The sequence below is a fragment of the Ammospiza caudacuta genome, chromosome 9 (genome assembly GCF_027887145.1).
Source record: "Ammospiza caudacuta isolate bAmmCau1 chromosome 9, bAmmCau1.pri, whole genome shotgun sequence".
Classification (NCBI taxonomy): Eukaryota; Metazoa; Chordata; class Aves; order Passeriformes; family Passerellidae; genus Ammospiza; species Ammospiza caudacuta.
Window position 1 is genome coordinate 23,632,765 of NC_080601.1, and position 25,773 is coordinate 23,658,537.

The 25,773-nt window shown below is 39.1% G+C and overlaps 1 protein-coding gene across 2 annotated transcripts in view; it reads right to left on the reverse strand.

The window, feature by feature from the left end:
• Positions 1 to 7,868: 7,868 nt before the first annotated feature.
• The window catches only part of BTAF1 (B-TFIID TATA-box binding protein associated factor 1), a 42,213-nt gene continuing 24,308 nt past the window's right edge, over positions 7,869 to 25,773 (reverse strand). For both annotated transcript variants that reach the window (XM_058810915.1, XM_058810914.1), the window contains 23 exons: positions 25,597 to 25,746; positions 24,867 to 25,009; positions 24,527 to 24,701; positions 23,849 to 24,052; positions 22,513 to 22,939; positions 21,309 to 21,499; positions 20,242 to 20,395; positions 20,041 to 20,150; positions 18,843 to 19,044; positions 18,292 to 18,440; positions 15,766 to 15,918; positions 15,166 to 15,287; positions 14,791 to 14,958; positions 14,531 to 14,608; positions 14,321 to 14,450; positions 13,560 to 13,701; positions 13,264 to 13,394; positions 12,722 to 12,847; positions 11,835 to 11,987; positions 11,040 to 11,251; positions 10,724 to 10,883; positions 9,980 to 10,150; positions 7,869 to 9,739 (listed from right to left, as the gene is read on the reverse strand). In XM_058810915.1, the coding sequence (XP_058666898.1) occupies positions 9,593 to 9,739; positions 9,980 to 10,150; positions 10,724 to 10,883; positions 11,040 to 11,251; positions 11,835 to 11,987; positions 12,722 to 12,847; positions 13,264 to 13,394; positions 13,560 to 13,701; positions 14,321 to 14,450; positions 14,531 to 14,608; positions 14,791 to 14,958; positions 15,166 to 15,287; positions 15,766 to 15,918; positions 18,292 to 18,440; positions 18,843 to 19,044; positions 20,041 to 20,150; positions 20,242 to 20,395; positions 21,309 to 21,499; positions 22,513 to 22,939; positions 23,849 to 24,052; positions 24,527 to 24,701; positions 24,867 to 25,009; positions 25,597 to 25,746 (3,798 nt within the window). In that variant the 3' untranslated portion in view covers positions 7,869 to 9,592. The remainder of the gene's footprint in view (positions 9,740 to 9,979; positions 10,151 to 10,723; positions 10,884 to 11,039; positions 11,252 to 11,834; positions 11,988 to 12,721; positions 12,848 to 13,263; positions 13,395 to 13,559; positions 13,702 to 14,320; positions 14,451 to 14,530; positions 14,609 to 14,790; positions 14,959 to 15,165; positions 15,288 to 15,765; positions 15,919 to 18,291; positions 18,441 to 18,842; positions 19,045 to 20,040; positions 20,151 to 20,241; positions 20,396 to 21,308; positions 21,500 to 22,512; positions 22,940 to 23,848; positions 24,053 to 24,526; positions 24,702 to 24,866; positions 25,010 to 25,596; positions 25,747 to 25,773) is intronic.

Sequence of the window (25,773 nt, forward strand, 5' to 3'; positions counted from 1 at the left end):
GGCTGCTGGACCATCTAATGCTGAAAAAAACTGCACCAGCTGCACCTCAACACATCTCCTCCCAGGATGTAAAGCCTCAGACTTTCTAGCTTCCAAAGTTTTGCTTTAACAGTATTCACCTCCTTAATCCTTTCCCCCCCTGCTTGTGTTTCAGAAACTCAGGCGGCAAGAACGCACCACTCGGCAATGCAGGATGTCTCCAGCAGTAACAAATGGACACTTTGGAAAACATAATTGCTGGGTTGGGGTTTTCAACACATCTCTGAAAACATAATCTCTTATAATTTGAGTCCTGACTATGCTACCACCTACTAACACACAGAAAGGCTCACTGAAGTGGAACTGCTCTTTAGCCTCACCATGATTAACACCTGCCACAGGAGATGTAAATTCCCTAGCAGCTGTGAGCTAGGATTAGAACAAGGTTGAGGTTTTTGTGGGTTTGGGTTGTGTTTTTTCTTTCAATGATGAGGAAAAATAAAGAGCTTTAAGAGACATAGTTTCTCTTTTCCCAGTTTTCTCTTTGCCTATTTCTCAAACACAAGATATTTTTTTCCCCCTTTCAGAATTTGCTTTGGAAGCTTTAAATGCTGATGGGGAAACCTGTTGCAATAATTTTTAGAGCAACCTTTCTTCCTATACTTTAAGTCTCCTACCACATTTATTCTACCTTAAATACCTGCATCACTAGGTACTTCCTAAAATACAATTTACAGTTTATGAAACATTTTCTGCACATCTGCAGAGAACAGGCTGATTACATGGTCCCATCACCTTTTTGCAACTCAGCAACTGACCTGGATGAAACACCTTCTCTCTTGTCATCAGGTTTCCAAGCAGCCAGTGATAATTCCCCAACAATTACCAGTCATCCATGGCAAGCGATGAGATAGGACTCAGAACTGCCAACTCCCAAATATTTATGGGAATGTTTCTTGCTCCTCTCACCCCCCTGTAAAGTAGAATGGGCACATTTACACAAAAGCATTGAATTTCTAGCTATAATTCTAGTTCTCATAAGATCAGTTAAATTTGAAATAGTGATGCCTAACATTTTTGTTATTTTGTGAACTGCTTTACTTTAAAACTAATGTCTGAATCTGGCAGGGGCATGGGTTGGGGTATGTGGAAATAGCAGAATTTTATGTCTGTGTTGTAAAGAAAACTTGTATCCAGATTAAAAACCACTATTCTAGTGAAAATTTTAAGGTATTGAGTTGTTGCAGAAACAGATCTTGATGCTTTTCAATTATTTTGAATTCCTCTGAGTGCTGATATACAAAAGTTAATGATATATAAAACAAGAATGCATCTGAAGTCTCTCAGTATGCAAGAGATCTACTTCTGCCATTGTATCCTTACCTTCAAAAAATCCTAATTAGCAACTGGTCCAATCTTTTAATGAGTCTGTAACATCCTTTAACTCTGCAGCAACATGCCATTCAGATTGCCTTTCCTATTTTAATGTGACCTAAATTAAGGTTTAACTTTTACTCATCTCCTAACTTTCTCGGCTGTGAATAATCCTCACAGCTCAGTGATTTGGCTGGTATTTGTTACCTGGGACATGCTGCTTAATTGCTACTACCTGTCCTGACAAGCCCTCCGACTGAGACAGCTGACAAATGCCTAAAAACAAAATGAAAGGGGAAAACAGCAACAAATCCTCCTCATCTTGACTGGGTGGTGTGAAAATGGGGTTACCTCATCAGCCTTTGTAATTTTCAGGGATTAATTAAAGGATAATGTTTGCTGCAGAGGAGTTTATGAGGCAATAAATAGCTTTTGCGGCTGATTAAGTGCCAAAGCAAAGCTGATAAAGGCATCTAATAATTGCAAAAGCCATTTAGTGCCTTGAATACATCTCTTACTTTGTGACAGATCAGCAGCAGACTAACGAAACGGAGAGGGGCCCTCCTTGCCTTCAGAGACCTCGGGTGGATAACTAGAAAAGCCCACAAGGTGTCCAACTCTGCCCAAACCCGGGATGATCCTCACCTGGCAGGAATCCACGAAGCCGCAGCTGAGGCCGTCGGTTCTGCTGCTCTGAACGCCCCAACAGCGCAAAGGCCTCGCCGGGCCCCGCCTTGCCGGGCCCTGCACGGCCCCAGCCTTGCCCCGGGGTCCGGGGAGAGGGCTGGTTTCTGGGGCTCACAATGGCAAACCCGGGAACGGGAAGAGGATTCTTTTCTGGGGCTCACAATGGCAAACCCGGAGCGGGCTGAAATGGGAAGACGGGGAGTTTGAGGCCGGCTTGCACTGGGCAGCCGCCATCAGTGGGAGCCCTGAGGGCGGAGGGCGCTGCGGGGATCCCACACTGTGCCAGCCCCGCGGCCATCGCGGCCCCACGGGCGCTGAGGAGCCGTCCCTCCATCCCTTCCCCCGTGAGGGCCATGGCAGGAGCCCGAGGAGCAGAGTGGTGGTTCTGAGGCCCTTTCTTCTGTTATGCCATTTGGAGAGTGAGGGATAGTGAGGGCATGAAGGCAGGGAAGGGTTAGGTTGGGTGTTAGGACAAGGTTCTTCCCAGAGGGTGGCTGGGCACTGGAACAGGCTCTCCAGGGAAGTGGTCACAGCACCAGCCCTGACAGAGTTCAGCAGCTCTTTGGACAGTGCCTTCAGGAGCACAGTGTGGCTCTTAGGGCAGTCCTGGGCAGGGCCAGGAGTTGGACTCGCTGAGCCTTGTGGGTCCCTTTCAGTCGGGGATATTCTGTGGTTTCATGACTCCGTGAAGGCGGCGCTGGCTGCCACATCCTCATGGCCTGTGTTGGGCCTCAGCTCGTGTGGAAGGGTTGTTGTTTCTCTCTGGGTTTCTGTGCAGGCGCAAGAAGCTGTGGGGTGTTTGTAGCCATCTGCCACTTAAACTTATCAGAACTTTCAATCTGGCTGGTTTGTTTTCTCCTTTGGGGTGGCACAGCAGGCTCCTGTGGTGGTGGTTGGAGCTACTTTTCCTGCTTAAGTGGGAAGGGGATGAGGCAGCACACACCAGGATCCCAGTGGTAAGGCATTCTAATCTCTTCCACAGCGGTACTTTGGTGGCTTTGCCAGCTGTGACCACATCTGAATTGGAGGCAAAAATACTGCACAGTGGGAAACTGAGAGAAATAAACCAAACAGAGCCAGGGAAAATAGGCTGATGGCAAGTGCATCCCATGTCCCTTCCTCCTCCTTTACTTTTCCTGCCCCTACACAGCCCATGTAAATTGTCATGGGTTTTGGTGTTTTTTCACTCTCCTTGCTTTGTTTGCTGCCTTGCTCTTCAGCTGATAAATAATAGGCACAGCCAAAGAGTGATGCAACTTCTAACTGTGAGAACACAGAGTTCTGCATTTTATAAACAATAATTAACTACTGCTGACTGTGTCGGCTGTGAGAAGCCTGAAATGCTGATCACATCTTGCAGCTCTCACCAGGGCAGCAAAGACAGCAGAAGTACCAACTTTGAATTTTACCATGTTGTCCTTTCCAGCTTGCAAATGAACTGATGATTTAACTGATATGATGCCTAAGTGGGTGAACTTTAAATTAGTCATAAATGAAGACAGACACTGGTGGGCTGGCACTTACCGTGGGTTTTCTTATTTTGCATGATTCCTTCCTCTGCCATCTCTTGAAAACACATTCTCTTGAATATGAGCATGGGCTACATTTTGACTTTATGCTCAAGAAGTGAACTTTGCCTGTGTTTATATGAATCCAAATGAGTCCAAATGAACATGAAATAGCACCCGAGTACCTAAAGTTTAGTTGACAAGTTTGATTGTTGTGCTTTGTGAGTGATAATAATTGCAAAATAGAGGCCAAGAATGAACAGTTACAAGTGTCCCAGAAGTTTTATAATCTGGACTGTGTGGAGGCAAGGGCAGCATGGAGAAATAGATCAGAATACAGTGCAGTATTTTCCTAAAGGCACACACTTGTTTTGGTAATGCAAAGTTAAAGGTCAGTTTTGCTGTTAGGTGAGGCAGCTCTGATTCAGAAGAAAGGCAGGAATTGGAAAGCATAATTTTCTCGGAGTTGATGCATTTTTAATGTCTTCCCTCTCTGGCTACAGCAGAGATCATGACAAATTCAACTGACTTTTTTCAAGCTCTGTTGTTGCAAAAGCAGATTTTAACATCTGCGTTAGCTCTTCCCTTGGCTTACCATTACAGATTTCTACTTGAAGGCTTTATTTCTCAGATGCTGGGCTGTGATTGATAATTAAATCCCTGTAAGTGCAGTATGAGTCATGAGAAACAGGGTCAGAATACAGAAATGTGTATCTGGAGAGCACAGTATTTACTCAGAGAGAGCTAACATTGAAACAGCAGCAAAAAGCACACAAGTTGACCACATGAAATGCCTGGGCCGCTACACGGAGCACTATTCCCTTTTCTCAATGGAGTATCTAAGCACCCAGCCTGCATAAACTGTGAAATGTAATTACCCTGCCATATGGGAAAACTCTGGCAGGCACAGCCTTGGCATGGGCAGCACACACAGTCCTGCAAAGGCCCCTGGAACCAGAGTGCATTGGAGACATGGCCAGCATGTTCTGATAGCTCAGCTATTTCTGAGCCTCTCACTGGACTGCAGAGAAGTTCACTTTGCTGCATCCCCGGAACAGCCATTTGGCAGGATGCAGTGTATCCTTCCTTTCTCCCCCTTCCTGCAGCTTTTGCACCTGAGGCTGAATTTATGGGTTTGAAGTTTCTGCTCTCTGGATCAACTTCCTTGCCTCATCTGAAAAGGGAAAATGAGCAGTAAATGTTTTCCTTTAGTATGTGGAATACCTTTTACAACTTAGCAAATCCTGGTCTGAATTTTACTTTAAAAGAAAATACTGAAGGTCATTATCTGAAAGAGTTTGTGATTGTTTATTACTTTGTAAATTGTCAAACACCCAATTCCAAGTTAGCTACCCACATGACTGAGCTAAGAAAGCAGAACAAGTCTTGAACACATGACTTTTTAAAGGTTTGACAGCCTTAAGGAAGAATAGCCTAACAAATTTCCTAAACCCTCATGTGCTGGTTTGTGCAGATGGAAGGCTGGTGGGTACAACTCGAGATCTACCCACCAGCAAGTTGCAAGTTTGGATCCTAGTGTCTACAACAAGTTAATAAAAATGTCTTAACCTTGGCAAAGGACAACTTTCTCTCTTGTCTTCTTGCCTATCTACTGCAGCATATGCACAGTGTATTCAGCATTGTGTATTTAGCTGTTGCCCAAGAAAAAAAGATACAGAGGAGCTTGGATCTTCTACTCTTTATGCTAAATTTAAGGCACCTGTTAGCAATTGAAGAAAATTAAGGTTTTGTTGTTATTGCATAAGGTTTATGAATGGAGATGACTTGGCATTATGAGCACCATGCTTGCTCCAACCAGCAGAGCTCTGCCTGTGCACACACACAGATGAAGAGCATCTCCTTTTCAGTGACATCCAAGATCACAGGATTGTCAGTGTGAACTTAGAGCTCTGTTACCCTGCTGCTATCTGGTCCTCCCAGGAGGGGAGTGGCATTCCTGTACTGGAGAGGGTGGTGCTGTTAGTTTCACACCAAAGGAAGCTTTCCCTTGCTGGGCACAATACCTGAGTCTGGTCTGGCTGCCAGAATCAATTAAATCCTGATTCCTGAACAGGGAGTTGGCCTTAAAAACAATGTATCTGAACAGATACTTCAAACCTGCTGTAGAAGAGAATACTGAAGAACTAGTGAAGCTACTAGAAGATAAGGAGCCAACTGAAAGCGTTTCTGACACAAATTCAAATGTCATGTCTTTTAATAGACCACTGAAAGAATTTAGATGGATTATCATCTCTATAAAAATCCTTATATTCAGAGAACTTTCCTTGAGAGTAATTCACCTAAATGTGATTTGAAAAATAATGTTTACTCTAAAGCATCTCTCTGCCTGGTTTAAAGAAAGAACTCCATCTTCCAAGCTTTTGATTACAAAGCAACTTAGCGCAAGTCAGTTGCTGCTGTGATGCTTAAGAACTTTAAAGCTTGCCCTATGCCAGAGCTCTATTGACACTGCACACCAAGCTAGATTTAACACTTCATTATTTACCATTTGTAAGCAAGGTAATAAAAGCTTTGGTATGTGAATGTGTTTTCATCTTAGAAGTTTTCCACAGTTTCTAATATGGCCAAAAGCTGCCCTACTACTGCTTGAATTAAGGCTTAATTAGAAACATGTGCTCTTGGCCTTACAACCTGCAGAAAGTTGGGGATACCACTAATAGCAAATGCAAGCATTTCTCTTTAAATCTGGTAATCTTAAGGTAAAATATAAGATTTGTAAAGATAATGGGCTAAAGCAAAAGACTCAACTTGAACTAATTTCAGTTGAACTAAATCACTATGCATACCTTGGATATTCAGTGTAATTTCACTTTCACTAAGGAAAAAAAAACCTTATAAAAGCATCAGGGAGAAGGATAAAAAAACAACCTAGAAACCTGCAATAGTTACAAGTAAATTTGCAGAAAGCAAGCAGCTTCCTGCCTAAGTGAATTCCAAATATAACATGCATGGAAAAAGACAGACTTGTTAGATTGAATTCTTAGTTTAACTAAGTACAACAGACACAGCAGAAGGGCAGGTGTGTTTATGCAGACCTGTTTGCAGAAGGTAGTTCTCCATTTAGTTTTAAGTAGTATTTCAAGCAGTCCTTAGGATTGGCTGAAAAGCAGCATTATGTGTACACTTGTTTGAAAGTCATTCTTTCCAGCCCAGAATGTGGCCACCAGTCAGAGGTATGTAGTTTTCACAGATTAGCAAGCTCTGAATCAGGAACTACATTAGTTTGGAGGTCTGGCTTTGGTGACTATTAGTGGTTTTTTGATGCTATTAAACGATGAGAGAGACTAGTTTAGGTCAGTGCAAATTACACACAATGCATCAAACCTTGAGTATGAGGCAGTGGAGAAGGCTGCCCAGAGAAGTTATGGATGCCCCATCCCTGGAAGTGCTCAGGGACAGGTTGAACAGTTCTTGGAGCAATCTGGTGTAGTGGAAGGTGTCCCTGCCCATGGAAGGGCTTTGGAACTGGATGATCTTTAGGGTTGCTTCCAACCCAAAGCATTCTGAGCCTGTGCATGGTTCTACTCAGTTCAGGTTTCTTTGGGCCTCCAGTGACTCCACCTGCAGTCAGTCAAGGCTTAGGCTGTATCCTCATTAGCAAGGAACAACCTGTACTAGGGGCAGAGTTGGGGAGCAAAATGGCTGGTGCTGAGAATCTGACTTATTTGAAGGTTTCATTTCAGCCTAGAAATAAATAAACTTTCCTATTCCAGCCCAGACCCTGATCTGGTCCAGCTGAATACCCATTAAAGAGATCAAATACAGTTGGAAGCATTCTAAGAGCTATTTCTTGCTGGAGTTTCACTGTAAGTGAATCCAGTTTGTGCACTGAGGACACTGCACAAACAAGCCAGATCTTGCCAAATGCTCTGCTAGTTTGCAAAGCACACAACAGCTTTTTGTTAAATATTAAGGTAACAAAATTCAATTTTTTTATATAGTTGGTGCAGCGTTCCTCTTGGGCTACATTTCAAAGCATTAATTCACAGAACACTTAACATCAGCCAGTACATATAATATTCTTGAGATAATTATTCTAGGTTCTGCCTTCCCCTGTTTTTCAGGTGCAGGAGTCTTGTTGATGTGATATCCAAGAGAGCCATCACTAAAATTATTATGGTTGCATAGCAACCACAATGTGATAAATAAATGGCTTTAAAAAGTCCTAGGCTATTTCTTTCCCAACAGAACCCAAAGTTTCTTATCACTGCACCTAATAGAACTCTTGAAGAAAAACATATGCAATTTTTACCACTAAAGATGTTTCTTTATTCAAATATCTTGTTATTTCTAGGCACTATCACCAAATTACTGCACCAAGTTATCTTCAAGTATGCATTATTCCAGCACTGCAACTTCTCTGCAAACACCACCAAGACCCATCTTGTCTCCCCTGCTTGGATCATCAGCTGAAAGCACAACAGAAATGGTCTGAAGGTAGAAATTAACCAATATAACACTCATCATCCAGCTGTAATTTCCAAAAGCATTAGGTTTTTCATACAGCCAGATAAATCTTCCCTAGAGAAACAAAACTAAACATGGACAAACCCAACATGCAACTTATATATTCCCAGTTTGTTTTATTTTCATGGAATGCTAATTTAGTTACAATCTGGCAGTTCATAACTACTGAAATGTGACATTAATTCTTCTCCAATCCTATAGAACTGTCTTGATTTATATAGTTTTAAAACAATCTTATTTTACAATAGTTGAGGTCTCTGGTGGTTTTTAAGCTCTGATGCTTAAGCACACAGCAAGCTATAAACCTTAGGTTTTATATTTATACATATATTCTATGTATTCAGACAACTGCTGTAAGTTATCTATAACTTAATATTTATAAAAAAGTGCATATACTGGTACATATGCACATCTAGAAACACACTTTTATACTGCCTCCCTTTTTTATAAAAAGCTGCATAACATACAGCCATATTTTTCTCATTCACTGCTATTAAAGTCTTTTACTATCTTTGTTACACAACTTTAACTATTCAATTACCTCAAACTGAATGTAGGTACTTCTATGTATATTTTCTCCTAAAGAAAAAAGTCCTCCCTATTCCTTTAAGAAGCTTTAAATCATGCATTGGTTTAGTACACAGTCACTTTTAGCATGGATTTTAGAATCCTAGACAGTGTAAAATCTACTTCTGGAAAATGTCTGTCTGTATATTTAATTTCTTCTTTTAGTTACAAAAAATATATAGGATTGAAACATATGGAATACATGCATCTCTCAAAGTGGCTATATTCTAGCCTTATAGATAAATTAAAAAAGTACACCCCTGCTAACAGGATGCAAACATGGCCTCAAATAGGCCATTACCTGTATTTAATAGAGCTCATTACATTAAAAAGTTCAAGTCAGCTGTTCTCACAAGATGGTGTCAAAAGACTGAAGAGCATGATATATATATATATATAGCCAATATACAAAGGTGGGTGCACAGGCCTAGTGCCATTCCATTCTTCAATACTTTCAAGGCTTCTAGGCTTTGCCTCTGGTGATGTAACTCCTGAAATGATCTGAATGAAAGCTTAAGTTGAAAATTGCTTTTTAAATATACCATAAAAGTAAGTTGTGTTTAAAAGAAAAATGTACACTGAACAACCTGAAGTACTCACTGAAACAACTGTACAAAACTATTATAGATACAGAAAGAAAGAATGGTGGACTTAACTGCAAACACAAGTCACACTTGTTAACAGATGTAAAACCTGCTATGTTTTAATTCTTCTACCAAGTAAGAATTTGCAGCTGTTCAGAACAAGTAAAATTTGAACCACCTCACAATGTTTACATTTAAAGTTTTTATACAGTGCAAACGTTTAAGACAGAATAACTTCCCAGTGAAAGAGCTGACACTACTTCATGCCAGTCTTTTGAAGATTCTTCTTTCAGTAAGTCTATTTACACATTAAGCTAAAGGTTCACTCTATATGCTTTGAAGTTTGCTGAATATCAGCAGAAAAATATGTGAACTAGCAGCAGTTGTATTACAAATATGTGGTGGTTACTTTAATGAATGCATAAAGTTTTCAAGACTGTATTCAGTGTCATACTGCTCTTGATCCCATAGTTCTCCAAGGTTTTCAAGTACTGATTTCATTGATGCTTTCCCAGAAGAGGTAGAGGTATCTGCTTTTTCAGTTTTGCCATCCTTCACAAAAGAAAAAAAATTCCTGTTAATATACAGAATAATGTTTTCAACAATCTAATAAATTCTTCAAGTCTGATAATTCTTCTGGGGAAATATCACTTCCTCCTGTTGCTCAGAGAGCTGTCTACTATTCATCAGTCCAACTTAAGCATTCATGTGATTAAATTTTACATTTAAAAGCAAAGCTTTTCCCTAAGCTGACTCTATTTTTGGTAGGTATTTGTAAAACTGTTTCTTTACCTTGTCAAGAGTGAACAGATCAAGAAGCTGCTCTGTTCCCATGCTCTGTAGGCTTGCATTTTCTTGGCTGATCACTGTATTTGCAATATTCATTTTGAACTTTTGAAGACCCATGATCTTCTCTTCCAGAGTTCCCCTGGTTATCAGGCGATATACATTAACAACACGTTTCTGAAAGAAAAAAAAACACATTTAGCTAACAAGTATCATCTCAGATATTCAGGAAAGCATAAGATTTTAGTGTTTAGCATGGACAGTCTAAAGGCAGTTTGGGCTGGAGCCACCCTTCAGTAACTCTACTCAGTCTGACGGACATTAGATGGAAAGCACAAGACTGCCACTATACAGTAGAAACATCTTCAGTTGCCTCTGTACTCTGGAAGAATTCACTGATTTTTACAGCTCTAGAGGAAAACTACCACCACTCATTCTTGCACCAGAGAGGAACAACTCTGCAGGCTGTCCCTTCAGTTCCTTGTCTCAGTCCTGAGTTATCTCTTCCTCCACCAAAGGGTGATTCTTCTCTGGCCTCTCCCCAGCAGCTCAGGAAGTACAGAAGAGAAGACTTATCAAGTTGAGGGTAGAATAAGGAAGAATGCACTTCAGCAGCTGGGATATTTGCAAGAAGTATGAATGGAAGCTTGATAGAAACCCAGAGATGTCACTTTGTTATACATTACAAACTCTCTCAAGCAAATTCAGCATGAGAAAAGCCACCCTTACGGGAAATGAAGAGGTTTTCACCTGCCCAATGCGATGTGCCCGATCCATGGCTTGCAGGTCTCTCATCGGGTTCCAGTCATGTTCCACAAACACAACGGTGTCAGCCCCTGTCAAGTTAAGTCCCAGTCCACCAACGTGAGTGGTGAGCAAAAGAACATCTATAGATGGGTCATTATTAAACCTGCATACAAGAAAAGGTTAAGCATGGTAAGTTTCATTTAAATAAAGAATTTATGAACCTCATCTGCTTTGAGGCAGATAAAAAAACCCAATTTTGCACCATCTAAATAACACAGTTCAAAGCTGCCTCACAGTGGTTCTAGGGGATGAGGCATACCGGGAAACAATGGAATGTCTCTGCCCAGCAGGAATGCTGCCGTCCAGCCGCAGGTACGTAACTGAAGGTAACTGAGGTCTCAGAAGGTCGTGCTCCACTATGTCCAGCATACTCTTCAGCTGACAGAAGATAAGCACTCTGTGCTGGGCCACAACTGCTTCTGTACCACTTTCTGAAGATCCACCATTCCCCAAACCACAATCTAGCAGCAGCTTTAAGTAAAAGAACATTAAAGTGTGTCATTAAAATGACTGTAGAGCTCATATAAATATTGACATTCATTGATTATCAAAAGCAGAAATTAGAGAAACAAACTGCAGAAGGAAGTATCTAATTGACAGTCACTTAAATGACAAGGAGACAAAGTTTGGCTTCCCTGTCAAACTATGAAAAACTTAAGAGCCATTAAAAAATTAAAAAACCCCACTTTCTTTTCTTAAACTCTATTGTAAGTAAAACTATGGAAATGCAATCTAACTTTATCAAGTAGTCTCCTGTGTAATAAAAACGAAAAAAACCTGCAACAAGGAGGACAAGAAAAAAACATAAGTAAGGTTTTTCATATGCCAACAAATTATATAGACATCATCGCCATGAAGATTGTGTTTCCCCCTCCTTCTTAAATTATCAGGGAAAATAGGGCATATCCCTGAAACACTCTTGCATTCTTTTCATTTACTACTTAATTTTATTAAAAAGAGTTTTCCTATTGATGAAAGCTTATATAAAGCATCCTAAACTGTAACAGCAGCAGAGACATTTGGGGAATTTAAGGCACAACAAATGTGTACTCACTTGTTTCAAAGCAGACAGCTTAGGTGCATGCTGGATGTCTCGAAGGGAAGAATTCTGAGCTGCAAGTTGCTCTGTAATTCTCTTGTACTCTGGGTGTTGGGTTGTGAGCACCAATGCTGGATGGTTGCAGAGCTTCCGCAAGTACTGCAATGCCTTGAATTATTTAAGAAATGAAGTTCAAAGAAATGATAAGCAAAAACACAGTTACAGAAAAAGGATTAACAGAATTAACTGTAAGTACAGGGGTCACTCTGCCACATTCCACAATCTGGACTTTATGGTGTATTTTCATCAAAGTTACACATTATAAAACCTGCATTTCAAATTGTATCCAAACACTGTTACACTCCTTGTGATCTTGGTCCCTTCTTTCTGGAAAAATGCAAGGATTTTTCACACTTTGATCTGAGTCTGCAGTAGAGGAAATGGGTTTGGGAGCACTTTGAGAATAATTGCTTCCAATTAACCAAGAGTTAATCTTCAGTTCTATAAGATCATGAACCTTCATAAATTCAGATCTACCATTAAGGAAACATTTTGTCCATGTTTCAGAATCTTAATGTTGAAGTGTAAGAGTTGATGCAATCAGAATTACTTCCCTCATTCTGAGGTTTTGCTCTCTCAGTACTCAGTTTTTACAAGATCCACAAAAGAGCGGAACTGAGCAGATCACATTAAAATGAGGCAATGTTATGCATCATAAGACACAAACTCATAATTTAAACATAATAGCTATACTTCACATTCCAGCCATAAATACTCTACTTAGATCATATGACCACAAATGTCTAAGTTTACTATTTGATTTTAATTTTCTACTAAACCTATAAATACAGTTACCAAAAATGTATATACTAGGTAATAAAAATTACTGAAAAAAACTGTACCTGAAATACATGACCTGTAGATTTAAGCTTTGGTTTTTCAGTTTCGTCATTCAGTGAAATTGAAGAAACTGTTTCATCAATATCACATTTGGCACGAGACTTGGCAAAATCTTCATAAAGCTGAACCTGCAGACCAGAGAATGAGTGTGTTTTTTCTGACAGAAGATAGTTCTATTCAGAGTTTAGTTTCAAGTTAAAATTCAGAATTATCATTTATCAAGAAAGCTATTTCATATGTAACAGAACATAAACTTTAACAACAGAATCTCTTGCCATTTATTCTCTTTCAACTTGGAAAGGGTTATTGAAAAACAATCTGCAGATACCTACATGTTGTTCTTGAACAATGCCCAAAATTAAACTCAAGAAATATGTATTAATACAGGACTGGAATTAGTGTTTTAAACACATACTACAAAATTCTTTTAGTACACCCAGAGACTGTCAGAGCTGATATCAAATTGACACAGGAATACAGAATTCATGCCGTTGTGGTCTTAACTATGCTGAGAAATAAACTTTCAGCCACTTTTTAAGCATACCTGTAGAGGACTGAGAATACAGTAATAATCTTGAATAATTTTGGGTGGCAGATCTTGCAGCACATCCTCTTTCATTCTCCTTAGCAGGAATGGCAGCACTTGGCGGTGCAGAGCTTCCATTGCAAGTACCCCTAGTGAGGGCAACAGCAGCAGTGTTTTAGAAGAAAAACATATTTTTCAAACCATTCAGCTCCCCCTCAATCTCTGATGTTAGAAATAACCACACTTCTTTTCATTAGCAGATCTCATTTAAAAGGCTAAAACAAAAACCCAAAGATGAAACACTTGATCCTTACCAGCCTCTTGTTCTCGACTGGAGCTGCGGGCATCTCGGCTTGCCAGGATTGGTTTGCCATAGCGAGCTGCAAACTGGCGCTCAGTGCCCAGGAACCCTGGCATTAGGAAGTCAAACAACGACCACAACTCCAACACGTTGTTCTGCACATAAAAGAAACATTTGATAAATTATTTTCATAAGGAATAAGTTGTTGCAAGGTATCAGAAAATGTTTCCATACATATTTAAAATCCTACAAACTTCACACTATAACCTAGGTCCCAAGCTCCTGGAGCTTGGTGGCTCTTTCATCCATCTGAGTAACAAAAATACCTCTGCATGCACCTGAATGTATAAATGGACTTTCCACTGTGTCCAGTGCCTTAAGCCACAACCAGAGTTTTCCTGATTAACAAAACCCAGGACACACCAGTGGTCTTAGTCCTGGGTGAGACAGATACTGCAGAGCCAAGTCATCTGGACAAAGTTCAAAATCTGGAGATCTCAGAATTGAGTTTCCTGCTAATTTTACTTGAGGAAGTGATAGAGAAAGTCTTGCTGCCAACTTTTGAACTCCATTAATACCACAAAACTTGCATTCATTCCCCTATACACAGATATACCAGGAAAGGGAAAGATGATGTTTTGAGCATTTAGAAATGAAAAGCTGTTTTACAATGTATAATTTGAACAAGATGATTGTTAAAAGGTACAATAAAGCTGAGTGCAAGACGGACCTATCTTGTTTTCCACTATTCATCCAAAATAGAAAATCAATTACCTGGATTGGTGTCCCAGAAAGAATTATCCTGTAATTAGCAGTCAGCTGTTTTACTGCTTTTGACAGCTTTGTTTTTCCATTTTTTATTACATGGCCTTCATCAAGAATGCAGTAATTAAACTTAATATTTCTGGAAAAGAAGAACCCAGACTTAAGTAGCATTTAAAATTGTAAGCTATTAAAAACCTCAGAAAACAAGCCAATTCTTACCTGAAGAAGTCAATGTCATTTCTTACAACATCATATGAAGCCACTATGAGATTGTGTCTTTTCACCTGGTGTTGCAATCTTAAAAAAAAAAAAAAATTAGTTAATTGAAGTGTTCCTTACTTGTTATTATTTCAGCCTTTAAGGACACCACCACAAATGTTTCCATACCCACAAACTATGCTTCAGTAGTAGTAAAGTATATTGAAAACTTCCATGTGTGATATTTTACTGTAAACCAGTTATAAATGCAAGATTGTTACCTTGCTCTCTCAGTAGGAGGTCCTGTATAGTGCAATGGATTAAGATATTCTTTTGAGCAAAATTTGCCCACTTCATCCACCCAGTGTCCTGTGAGTGTAGGAGGACACACCACCAAGGAGGGAAGAGGAACACTGTCCACCAGTTTTGTTCTTGCATATTCCTGAGCCCTTGAAGAATATAAAATAAGAGTTTAAAAAACTTGTTTTTCACAGAAGAGTTGAGGTGAGAAGGGATCTGTGGAGTCCACCTGGTCTAAACCCTCTATCCAAGCACAGCCACACACAGTCACAGTTGCTCAGGACTATGTCCAGATTCATTACCACACAAGACTTATAATTAAAGTCTAAGACAAAATGTGATTTGTTTAAGCTTACCTGAGGCAATGATCACCTGCAAGAATGCAAATGGATTGTAAAGTTTTTCCTAAACCCATGTCATCACAAAGAATTCCATGAAGTTTGTATTTATTGAGAAATGCAAGCCAGTTCACTCCATCCTGAAATTAGAAAAGGAGAGTGACTCAATAAAACCTGGCTTTTTGCTAGTTGAGCTTCAGTTCACACATCCATATGTTCAGTGACCCAGCACTGCCAAACCAGGAGCTGGTTCCCCACCACAAATGCATCCCCTACAGCCCATTCACTAAAAGCAGGAGGAATAAAGGGAAAACCAAACATCCAAATAGTACAGTGAGGCCTGGCTTTGCAGTGCTGGGCTGCCACAGTCAGTGTTAGCAAGGCACAGCCCACTGACCATTCCCAGAAAAGGCAAAATCCAGGAAGGGGAAAAATATCACTAGAACAGTATAGAAAGGATGCATTACTTCATTTGTTCTTCCATACCCAGAGTCCAAGATACACACTGCACAACAAAAACCAAACACCCAAAAAATTCACAAGAAAAATGTATCTGAACAACTCCTACTATCCCATGAAACCATATCAGACTGGAACTTTAAAAATATAAGCTGTTACCTGCTGGTATTTTCTGAGCTCTGCTTTGATTGGTACTGGAATTTCATAGTTTTCCAGTTTTTTTCCATCCAGTAATTGCTCCAGAAAGTGACGTTCTTTAGCCTTCATCCTGATTAATTCTTCAGACATGTTTGGTGGGTCTGGTATACCAGCCTAGGGTAACATTTTAAAGCAGTCATGTAAGGGCTACAGGACTAAACTGCCACACAGAGAAGAAGAACTTAAACCTCACATTACTCAGACATTTTAAACACACAGTAAAGATCTGCAATCTTCTCAACTGTATGATTCTAAACTCAAAAGTTAAATACTATATTTAGCTATACTTGTTTGATTACTTGCAGGTCAAAACATGCAGAGTTGCAAGGTTCAAGAGATAAATCCTGCCCCAAAAGGACACTTTGAAAAGATTGATAAAAATTACACAAGAGATAGAAAATTCTGGTCAAGCTGCTAAGATTCTACAAAGACTGAGCTATTCTACCTCTAATCAGAGGGTTTATCTGGCTTGCTAGAGAATCCTATGACACCCACTCCTCTTGAGCCACAAGCTACCATCCAAAGTTTGATGGATTTTTCTCCTACTTAGCAGAATTAGATCTAAAGTGATACTGAAACCCACAGGAAGAATTCAAGCAGTTGGAAACTGTTGGGAGAAAAAAACAAAACCTGAACCCCTCTAGGTCTGTAACAGCAGACCTTTACTTCCTAGGTACTCCCCATACCAGGCCAGAGGCCCAAAGAAGGCATGTGGGGGCCAAATATACTCATTCTTGCTTGCAAATAACACACAGCAGCAGCAGAGGCACTGCCATTTTACCAACATCACATCTGTCATCCCATTTTTCTGGACCTCTTCCATCCTCTTTCAATTAGTCAGCTTTACTTCAAAACCCATCTTACTGAGCACTTACAGAGGGCTCCTGACTAAAAAAATCCTCTACCAAATATTGCCACCATGTATGTGGTTAGTAAGGAAGGGGGATGTTAGTACTGCCCCACAGGATATTTAAATACACACACAGACAGGGACAGCAGCCTCCTTGTTCAATGCTCTGCCTACACTCCCTTTTGCAGATCCCACCTGCAGTATGAACACTGTGGCAGATCATTTGGTTCAAATATGTTGTCAGCTTGCAGCAGAATTGCTTATCAATACAAGTTTGATCAAGTTGAACCATTTATCTTACAATCCCTCTCTCAGTAATACTTTCACTTTTATGGTTGCAGGAATATTCAATTTGAGCATAAAGATGCAGAAAACAGAGCATAGTTAAGTTGCCCCAATTCACTTAATGCTATTTATCTATTGTTAAATAAAATACTGTTCCATGACAATACGAGTATTTTCTCTCACTATTAATCTGCTTCACTCTATGCTCACATATTTAATATAGTTCAGTATCTGATACTGAACTTGACCAGAAATGGAAATTTGAAGGCACTTCTTCCATAAATATGGAAAATAAATATGACGTGATCATGCATATGCATGCAATTAATAAAACCAGTACAGTAGGTTTTAAGAGATTCTCACTGAACTTTATTAAAATAGCTTTAACCCTCCCCCAAGCTAGGAGTATTCCACAGCACTGTGTTTAGGATGCATATGAAGAAGGGCCTGGTGCAAATGGCACTGCAATGAGCATGCTAGAAATTAAGTTCTTTGCTCCCTTTCAACCAGTTGAACATCTCAGTGTAAGCACACAAAGTAAGTGTGCTCCTGTTAAGGCAGATCACTAGTTATCAGATACTGAGGTTCTATTGTGCTAAATTAAAAAGTGAAAGAATAAAAAATGCATTAAGCTGACAATTGCTTTTCATTACTGCTGTGGAAATTCTAAATTGTCTTCTATTACCATCTGGTGGTCACATTAAGTTACTTAGAAGCATTGTAGTCCTTGATGCACAACATCAGAAGTTGTCTGAGCTATGCAAGTTATAGCAGGAATGAAAGACTGAAACAGATCTGTACTGATTAAGCACTACTGCATCATAATATACAATATTTTACCTCTATATGTAGGGTGGTGCTTTTTGATTTTAGGAACTAGTAATAAGTGACCCTACTTATCCCGACATTATTTCTATTACTTTTCTATTTCTATTATTTTTGATTTTGCCTTTAAACCAGTACTGCTTCTGTGCATTTCTCTTGACAACATACTTAGCAACACACATACCTAAGGAGAGTGCACACACAATGCCTAAAGGTTTTAAACCCAAGCTAAGAAAAGCAGCATTACACACAAAATTAATAAATCTACCGTTTAATTTTGTGCATGCAGCTGGCATGAGCTTCTTATAAAGAAAAATTTTATTTTAACATTAAATTAGAAAATTGCTAACACAGGGTCCAATTTTGCTCATTTTAAATGGCACATCTTCTATTATTTGATATGGACTCAACACCTATAAAACCAGTTACTCATTCAGCATTTAATAAGCCAGAAGCCTGGACTTTGCAGCTGGTGAGAGTGGATGCAGGACAGCTCACACATCCCTATACTTACAGCTGGAGCTTACCTCAAGAGGCATCAGTCTGATCAGTGTGGCAAAGCACTGAGTGGCCATAAAACGTACACTGTTTGTCTGATCACTCATTCTGCCCAGAACTGGAACCACCAGGAGAACAATGTATGGGACAATACCAACATCCAGCTGCTCCATTACACCTGCAGTGCTCATTAAGGAAATAGTTTTTAATAGTTCAGGTTTGTCTGACAAATATTCACCCAGGAGATTTCACACTCAGTAAGTCATTAATTGTTACACTTGGATGAATGAAATTTCTAGTAACAAAGCAATGCAGAAGCAGGGAAATCTGATCTACCCAATTACATTTAGCCAGCAAAGTGCATGGTTTGAGAAACCGAATTACCTCCACCAAAATGTCACATGGCAGATAAAATACGGGCAATGTAAATGAAACTTTCTTCTGTTTCTTTCCACAGAACAAAAACCAGCTTAGTATTTTATTTCATTCCTCCTCCCATTTTTTTCAGGCAACTATTTTTGTTCACCCAAGTGAAACAACAAAGAATCTTCTGCATTTCTGAATACCCAAGCAAGGATACATGCAAGTGCTTCAATTGCACCCTCTTGTTTGGTGTTGTCATCTATTGCTCCCAGCCACGGCAGAACTTTCTCTAGAAAGATATTCATTGTTTCCATGGTTGCTATTTTGCTCATAACACCCACACAACGGGAAGCCATGTGTCTCACAGCAGTGCTGGGATGTTGAAGGCACATGTAAAGATGAGGCAAATGCTGTATTAACTGAACAAAAGAAAAAGGTGCAGGGAGTAAAGGTTAATATGAATAATAAAAAAAATAGTGTTTTTTTTTAACTACAGAGTCTTTTAAAGTAATTTAAGAATGCTTGGAATGGCTCCTTTGCAAGATATAATTGTTTAAAATGAAAAAATTATTTCAGAAGAAAAAGGCAATTGAAACTTTGAACATGTATTACTCCCCAATACAGACAAAATTCAGAGTGACAAAATATTCAGCATTTCAGTCAAAATCAAAATTAATTGAGTCCTTAGTTAGCAAGGAAGTATTTCACACTGAAAAGATAGTACTAAATACCCAGTATTTTTTATTAAAGAGAAAATAATTATTTCTTAAATACAGATACACAGATTTAAGAATTCCTTCCAGCTAGCAAATTTGTCCTGGACTCATTCCCTTTGTGTTTATGCAGATTAATTACTCATATTGGGAATCTCAATAATTCTGTGTGACAAGGAGGACACCCAGAAGGAAATCTGCATCTCCCCAGCAGGGTATACATCAATGTCTCTGGTGTGTGTATGTGTCTTCCTTTTAATCAGAGCAGATATGCCTCTGTACTGGATACCTAAACAGATGGTCAGGTTTTTCCTAGTGTGCAAGTCCCTAAATACTAGCTTTGATGAACCAAGTTCAGCCTCTCTGACATTCTACAAATTTCTTTTCAACTGCACACAGTATTAGCAGCACCAAAATCAATTTACACAATAACCACATACCACATTTATGTATATATACATAAAAGGCATGTATTAAAAAAGTCTTTCAGTCAGCCACACAGTGCTACATCACCACATTTTAATCTGCACTTTCATAACAAACAGAAGGCATCATATTACCAGTCTGTTCTCCAGGTCTAGGAAATACAGAGTTAGAATAAAGCAGAGCAGAGATGCTGATTCCAGTGTAACACAACAAGACACAATAAAGACTTAAACTAGCCACAGAGAGACTGAAGTGTTTCATGCAAAAGCTGATTACCAGAGGATGTAGCTGAGTGTCCATTGAAGCTGCTGTTGTTTCAAAAACCTGCAAGGAATTCACCAGTTCCTGGGCAGGAGCATCTCCTTTTTCCAGTAACAGCTTTCGGTCTGGTAAAAACAGAAATGGTGCTCAGTTTCAGACTGACATACTGACTCCAGCCTGCCACCCTTCCCCAGCTTAAATCAGAAGTGCAATTACCAAAATTATTTATGTGAATGTTGTTCCTTAACGAACCAACCATAGCATCCCAGAGATGTGGCAATCCCGTTGCCATTTCAGCACCAAAATGTTTAGCTATAGTAGATAAGGCAAATTCAGCTCCTCTTCTCTGTACAACATAAGGTTTCTGAGCCTAGAATGAAACAATTCAAAGGTTAGATACATTTAATAACAATTATTGTCAAGGGTGACCTCTCATTACATAGGCATTCAATTCTGATTGTGTTTACACCTACCTACAACACATTCACCAACAGATTTTTTCCTGAGTTAATTCCTTTATTCTTTATACATGTGTAAAAAACAAAAATTCTTTCACAGCCAATTATTTAAAGTCTATAAATCTGAGATTTGGCCTTTGATGGTACCGGTCCATTTCAACAAGATGTTTCCAAGTGGTTCTGGTTCCAGAACCTCAGATATGGCCAATACAGTGATACCAAGAACAGTACTTACTAGAAAACTTAAAATACTTGATTTGTTATTTATCCCTCTCTCTTGCTCTCTCTGGCAAGCAGAATTAATAGAAAACATTAATTATTAAGAATAAAATCCACAACACTGTTTAGGAGTTCACAATCCTGCCTAGAACCTCATTAAAACATGCTGAAGTTTGAAATTAACAAAAGGGAAGAGTTTAGGACACCAAGTATGGAAGTCGCACAGACATGCTGTTTTACAACCATATTTCAATTGCTGGTTTTAATGCTTCAGGAGCATCCACCAGGCATTGAGATGGACCAACACTAACATGGCCAGGTCACAGCTCATGTCATCTTGTGTTTGTTCCACCCACTGTGGAAATCCATCTCCATGAACTTATGTTGATATTCATATTCTACAGTAAATACAACATCTCAGGAGTTAATTTTCTTAATGACAAACATTTAAAACATCAAACATAAGCTGCTTGCAATCACAAAACTTCCTGTTTTGTGGCGCAAAACCCCTGCCACCCTACTACAAAGGTATCAACTCCAGTGAATTCAAAGTAATGGAAAGGAGGGGTGGATGTGAAGTTGCAAATTCAAGCTGTAGAAATGTACCTCATCAAGTTCTGTAGGAATGCTTCCACTGCTGCCTGTGGGGAGATCTGCAATAGGGGCTTTTGGAGCTTTTGGCGTAGGACCTCGCCGACTTGTAATGGCAAAAGCAGCTTTCTGATGTCTGTACAGTGTAATTATTCCCCTGTGCTTAGTAACTGTGTGCTGCATCCCATCTTTATCAGAGTTGGGACCTAAAAGAAAAGGGAGAACAGCTGACAACACTTTAAGCTGTAGTTTAACACATAGGGGGAAGTGAGAGCTACCTACAAGTCATCTGCTGATTGTGCTTTAAAAAAACCTTAATTTTTTCCACTCTTGAGGACGATGGAGCTTCAGTACAAACAGCTACTGTGCTAGGACCACACTACAGACTCTGGATGAGAAGTTAAGTGTGCAAACTGCCAGAAATTATCATTCAGGAAGAGGCACAGGTAACATGTATGTTACCTGTGAACACATTATGTTCTAAAGTTCCAATCAATTTATGTTCTGTGTCCTTTAAAACAGTTTAATACTTCTGTCATGGTACAATAAAAGATGTCATCAGTACGTCTGCATTTGTGAGTGTTTCCATTTATACTAGAGAGCTTCATTTTCAATCAGATGTGAATGTTATTCTACTCTGAGATAAAGGAGGACACATTCATTAAGAAAGAGTAAAATGTACAATGGTCAAATCTTAAAAAAGGTTAGAATGTTTGAGAGTATTACGATCTTAATTGGGTTAATCTGGGTTCATTCAATCCATACACTTTCAATAATGGACAGCCATTTAAAAAAATTCATGACCATTGCATGCACAGGATTATTTTATTAATTTTGAACACTGTCCTCATCTTTTTATCTTATGATTAGCCCATGGAATGTAACACAAGCCACACATTTTTGACAGGCTTTAATTTCCATTTTTACTCATTAACATCTGTAAGTGAAATAGCATCAGAACTAGATATTAACTAAACAACAGTCCATACATGGAAATTGGAATTATAGCATTTTATACATATATATAGATATGTAGATATAAAACAATGCACATTAGTTGCACACAGTTTAAAATATCTAAATGAAATAATTATTAATAAATACTCAGATCCTGGCATTTTAAAAATCAGTGAAAAGAAGCCTCATTCAAATATTCATTTCATCAGCTCAGAAATAAGCACAGACATACTAAGAATCCTGGTAGTCTTAGATGTCCTACCTTTTGAGTTTTCATGGCTACTCTGAGGCTGTGCAGGACATGCTGCCAGTGGGGTCAGATGTGGATCCACACACAGGGAATTGCAAAGATTTTTTATAATCTTTGAGTTGGGACAAGGAGACCTGGTTGTACACTGCTGAAGTAACTTTGCTATGCATGAAGCCACATAGTTTTGTATGAGTGTATTCTCTTCTTTTTTGATAGCTTCCATTAAGGGTTTTATAACAGGATTTAGTTTTTCTGGAAGTTGCTGCAAGTTCACAACTGCACATGCAGCAAAGGTATGGACTCGCAGATGCAACACCTGCCATTCCTGATTTGTTTCTGCAACAGTCATTTGGACTTGTTGCCTTTTACTGTCCAACTGCTGCAGAACTTTAGGATTCAAAGTAAAGGATGATGTCACCTCATTGAAAACAGAAGTAACCTAAGAGAAAGGAAAAGAAAGAATTACAAATCTGCTTCATTGACTGTAAAACATGATATCCTCATGGCACAACATGAGTCACTTGACCACATATCACCATCTCCATTTCCCAGTAAATAACAGGAAATGCTCCAAAATGTATTGCTGGGAAACCTGAACTGCAGATCAAAGAGAAAATCAGGTACATCACAGACATTTAAAGTCTAGATTCCTAAAGCTACAAGACCAGTTTATGTGCTCCTGCAAATTTAGATTGTTCTATATCCCATACCAGTTCTACCCAGATATTCTGGAAATATTTAAGCATGTGACAGATTAGCAAAGTAGAATGTGACTACAACAATCCAGAACGGATGCGCAAGGTCCTGTACATGAACAAATTGCTCCTCAGCTGACTGTCTTTTGAGGAAAGAGACTGGGATAAAAATCTAAGAAAGAAGCACAGCTAAGTAGTTGCAGAACCTTCCATATCCTTACCCACTCATAAGTGGTTGACTATTGTTGCCTAAATCTTTCACTGGAAAAAGATTAAAAGCAGATTAAAAGGTCAGGGGCAAGGTGGGGGAGAAGGTCTAGAATTTAGATAGTCTATTTACAAGTCTTATGACAATGGCTTTGAAGCCTGCTTTGTTTACTTGTGTGTAGATTTCAATAGTGAATCCACACCCAGGATCAGAACACTCAGTTTTATTTTCCCATTAACTACGTACCTTGCATTGCACTCTATTTTTGTCAGACTGTAAACACACCTCAGGGGAAACAGTAAGAATCTTTACACATTTTTTTTTCATGAGATATGCAAAGGTCACCATATTATTTCTGCAAGTTACTGTCTATGTAATAATTATGCTGAAGGTGTATTTCAAGACAAGACAGATTGGGAGGAAAGGCAGGCATGCCTCTACTTACCAGCTCATTAGCTTGATCTATTGTAAATACACTGCAGTTCACTCTGTTTCCAATGTCAATGTGAGAATCAGCTAGCAATGAGAGGAGTTGTTTACATTCGTTTTGCATCCGCGTAAAAGGAACAGCAATTTCATCATAATAGAGATGTTCAGAAAGGACCCCAAGTAAACGAGGTTGAACACAAATAGCCACAGTTGTACACTCCTGTAACAGAAAAACACAATTTGCATTTCTGAATAATCACAGTTTCTTTGTTCAGTCTTGGGCAGCTCAATCTAGCTACAAAAATCCAGATTCCAGAGGGACTATTAACATTCATAAACCAGAATATTAAAGATAAAGGATTAGGAACAAAAAGTCTGCCACTAGAAATGATAGTGAGCAGATAAAAGACAGTCATCTTAAAAGGAATCACTGACTTTAGATAAAGGCATCTTGAGAATAGATTTACTTGTAGAAAAAATGTAAGCATATTTACTGATTCATAGTTCTGACAGCTGGCATTTATCTACTGAGTCCTGTATTCCTCCACTGTCTAACGATCAAGATTTTGGTATTTAGATGTATAAACACCATTTTAGCTTACCTACTGAAATCTTATTTCAAGCTAAGTACCACACAACAAGCAGTGGATTGAGATAGTAAGTAAAATATATTTTTGCTGCAGAAACATCCTACCTTTTGCAAGGCTGCCCACTCACAGATTACTAACGCAACACTAATCCTCTGCAAGGCAGATTTAGAATTCAAGTGGAAGAGCAGTAGCTGAGCTAATGATTCAGCTGGCTTTATTTCTTGGGTAACAGTATTTACACCTGGGTCACAAATGCAGCAACAAAGTGCTCCCAGCAACCTGACAAGATGAAAAAGAACAGTCACTTCAATGTCATAATTACTCTGCAATCAATGATTCAACGTGAAGATGCAAAAATGATAATTAGATTTTAACAAAACCACAATATTTTATGAAAAAATACATTGCTTTTAAGTATTTTTTTCATATTTCCAGTAAACTGACTTTGCTGCCATCATCCGAGCACGCATGACAACGTAGTCCCTGGTTGCTGGATCTTCTGCAATGCTGTCTGCCCCAGCAATGTATTCCTGAATCACTTCCTTGTTCTGGGCTTGCCCTTGACGCAGTTTAGCACCTGCTTTTTCCTGTGGAATAAAGGAAAGGCTGAAAGGCTGTTTGTAATGAAAAGATAAATTCATATTCCATAACAGTACAAATAATCACCACATCATGAAAAAGTTGGACTAAGACAGAACACTTCTTGGGTAACAGATTTCTTAAAGCAGTCAATACTTGGAAATCATCTCTGTAGTCATCATTCTGTAGTCCAGTTAAATGTATGCTACATTCCTTCAGTGTAACATTAAGGCTAATACTTGACATACAGCTGATAAACACACAGAGGAAAAAGGAAACCTCTCTCAGCATCTTTTCAGAAACAACACAATGTTTCTGGATTTAACTCAGTCCTACAAACAGATGGCTCTAGAGCCATGCAAATAAGGACTTCTTGAGTATCTCTACACAGAGACCACTACACAGCAGAACTTAATTCTTCATGGATAACCTGACAAGAAACCTTCTGCTCTACAGAACTGAGACTTGTAAGACAGTTTACATTTAGAACTAAGGCACCACCACTCCCCTCTAACACCCTTAGAACGTGTTTTATATGCAGCTAAGCAATTTCTTACTTTCATCAGAACAGTCAGTGAGACCACATTTCACTTACTTTGGACCTGGTTTTTACTTCTAGCAACATGTTTAAGTCAATGGGCAAATGAGATGGCTGCATCATTAAGCAGAGCCAGGCTCCCATCCATGGACAAGCAGCTGCAACAACATACTGTACAGATGCCTTGTTTAACAGTTCCAGCCACACCTTGGGAAAGAATCACAATAGGAATAA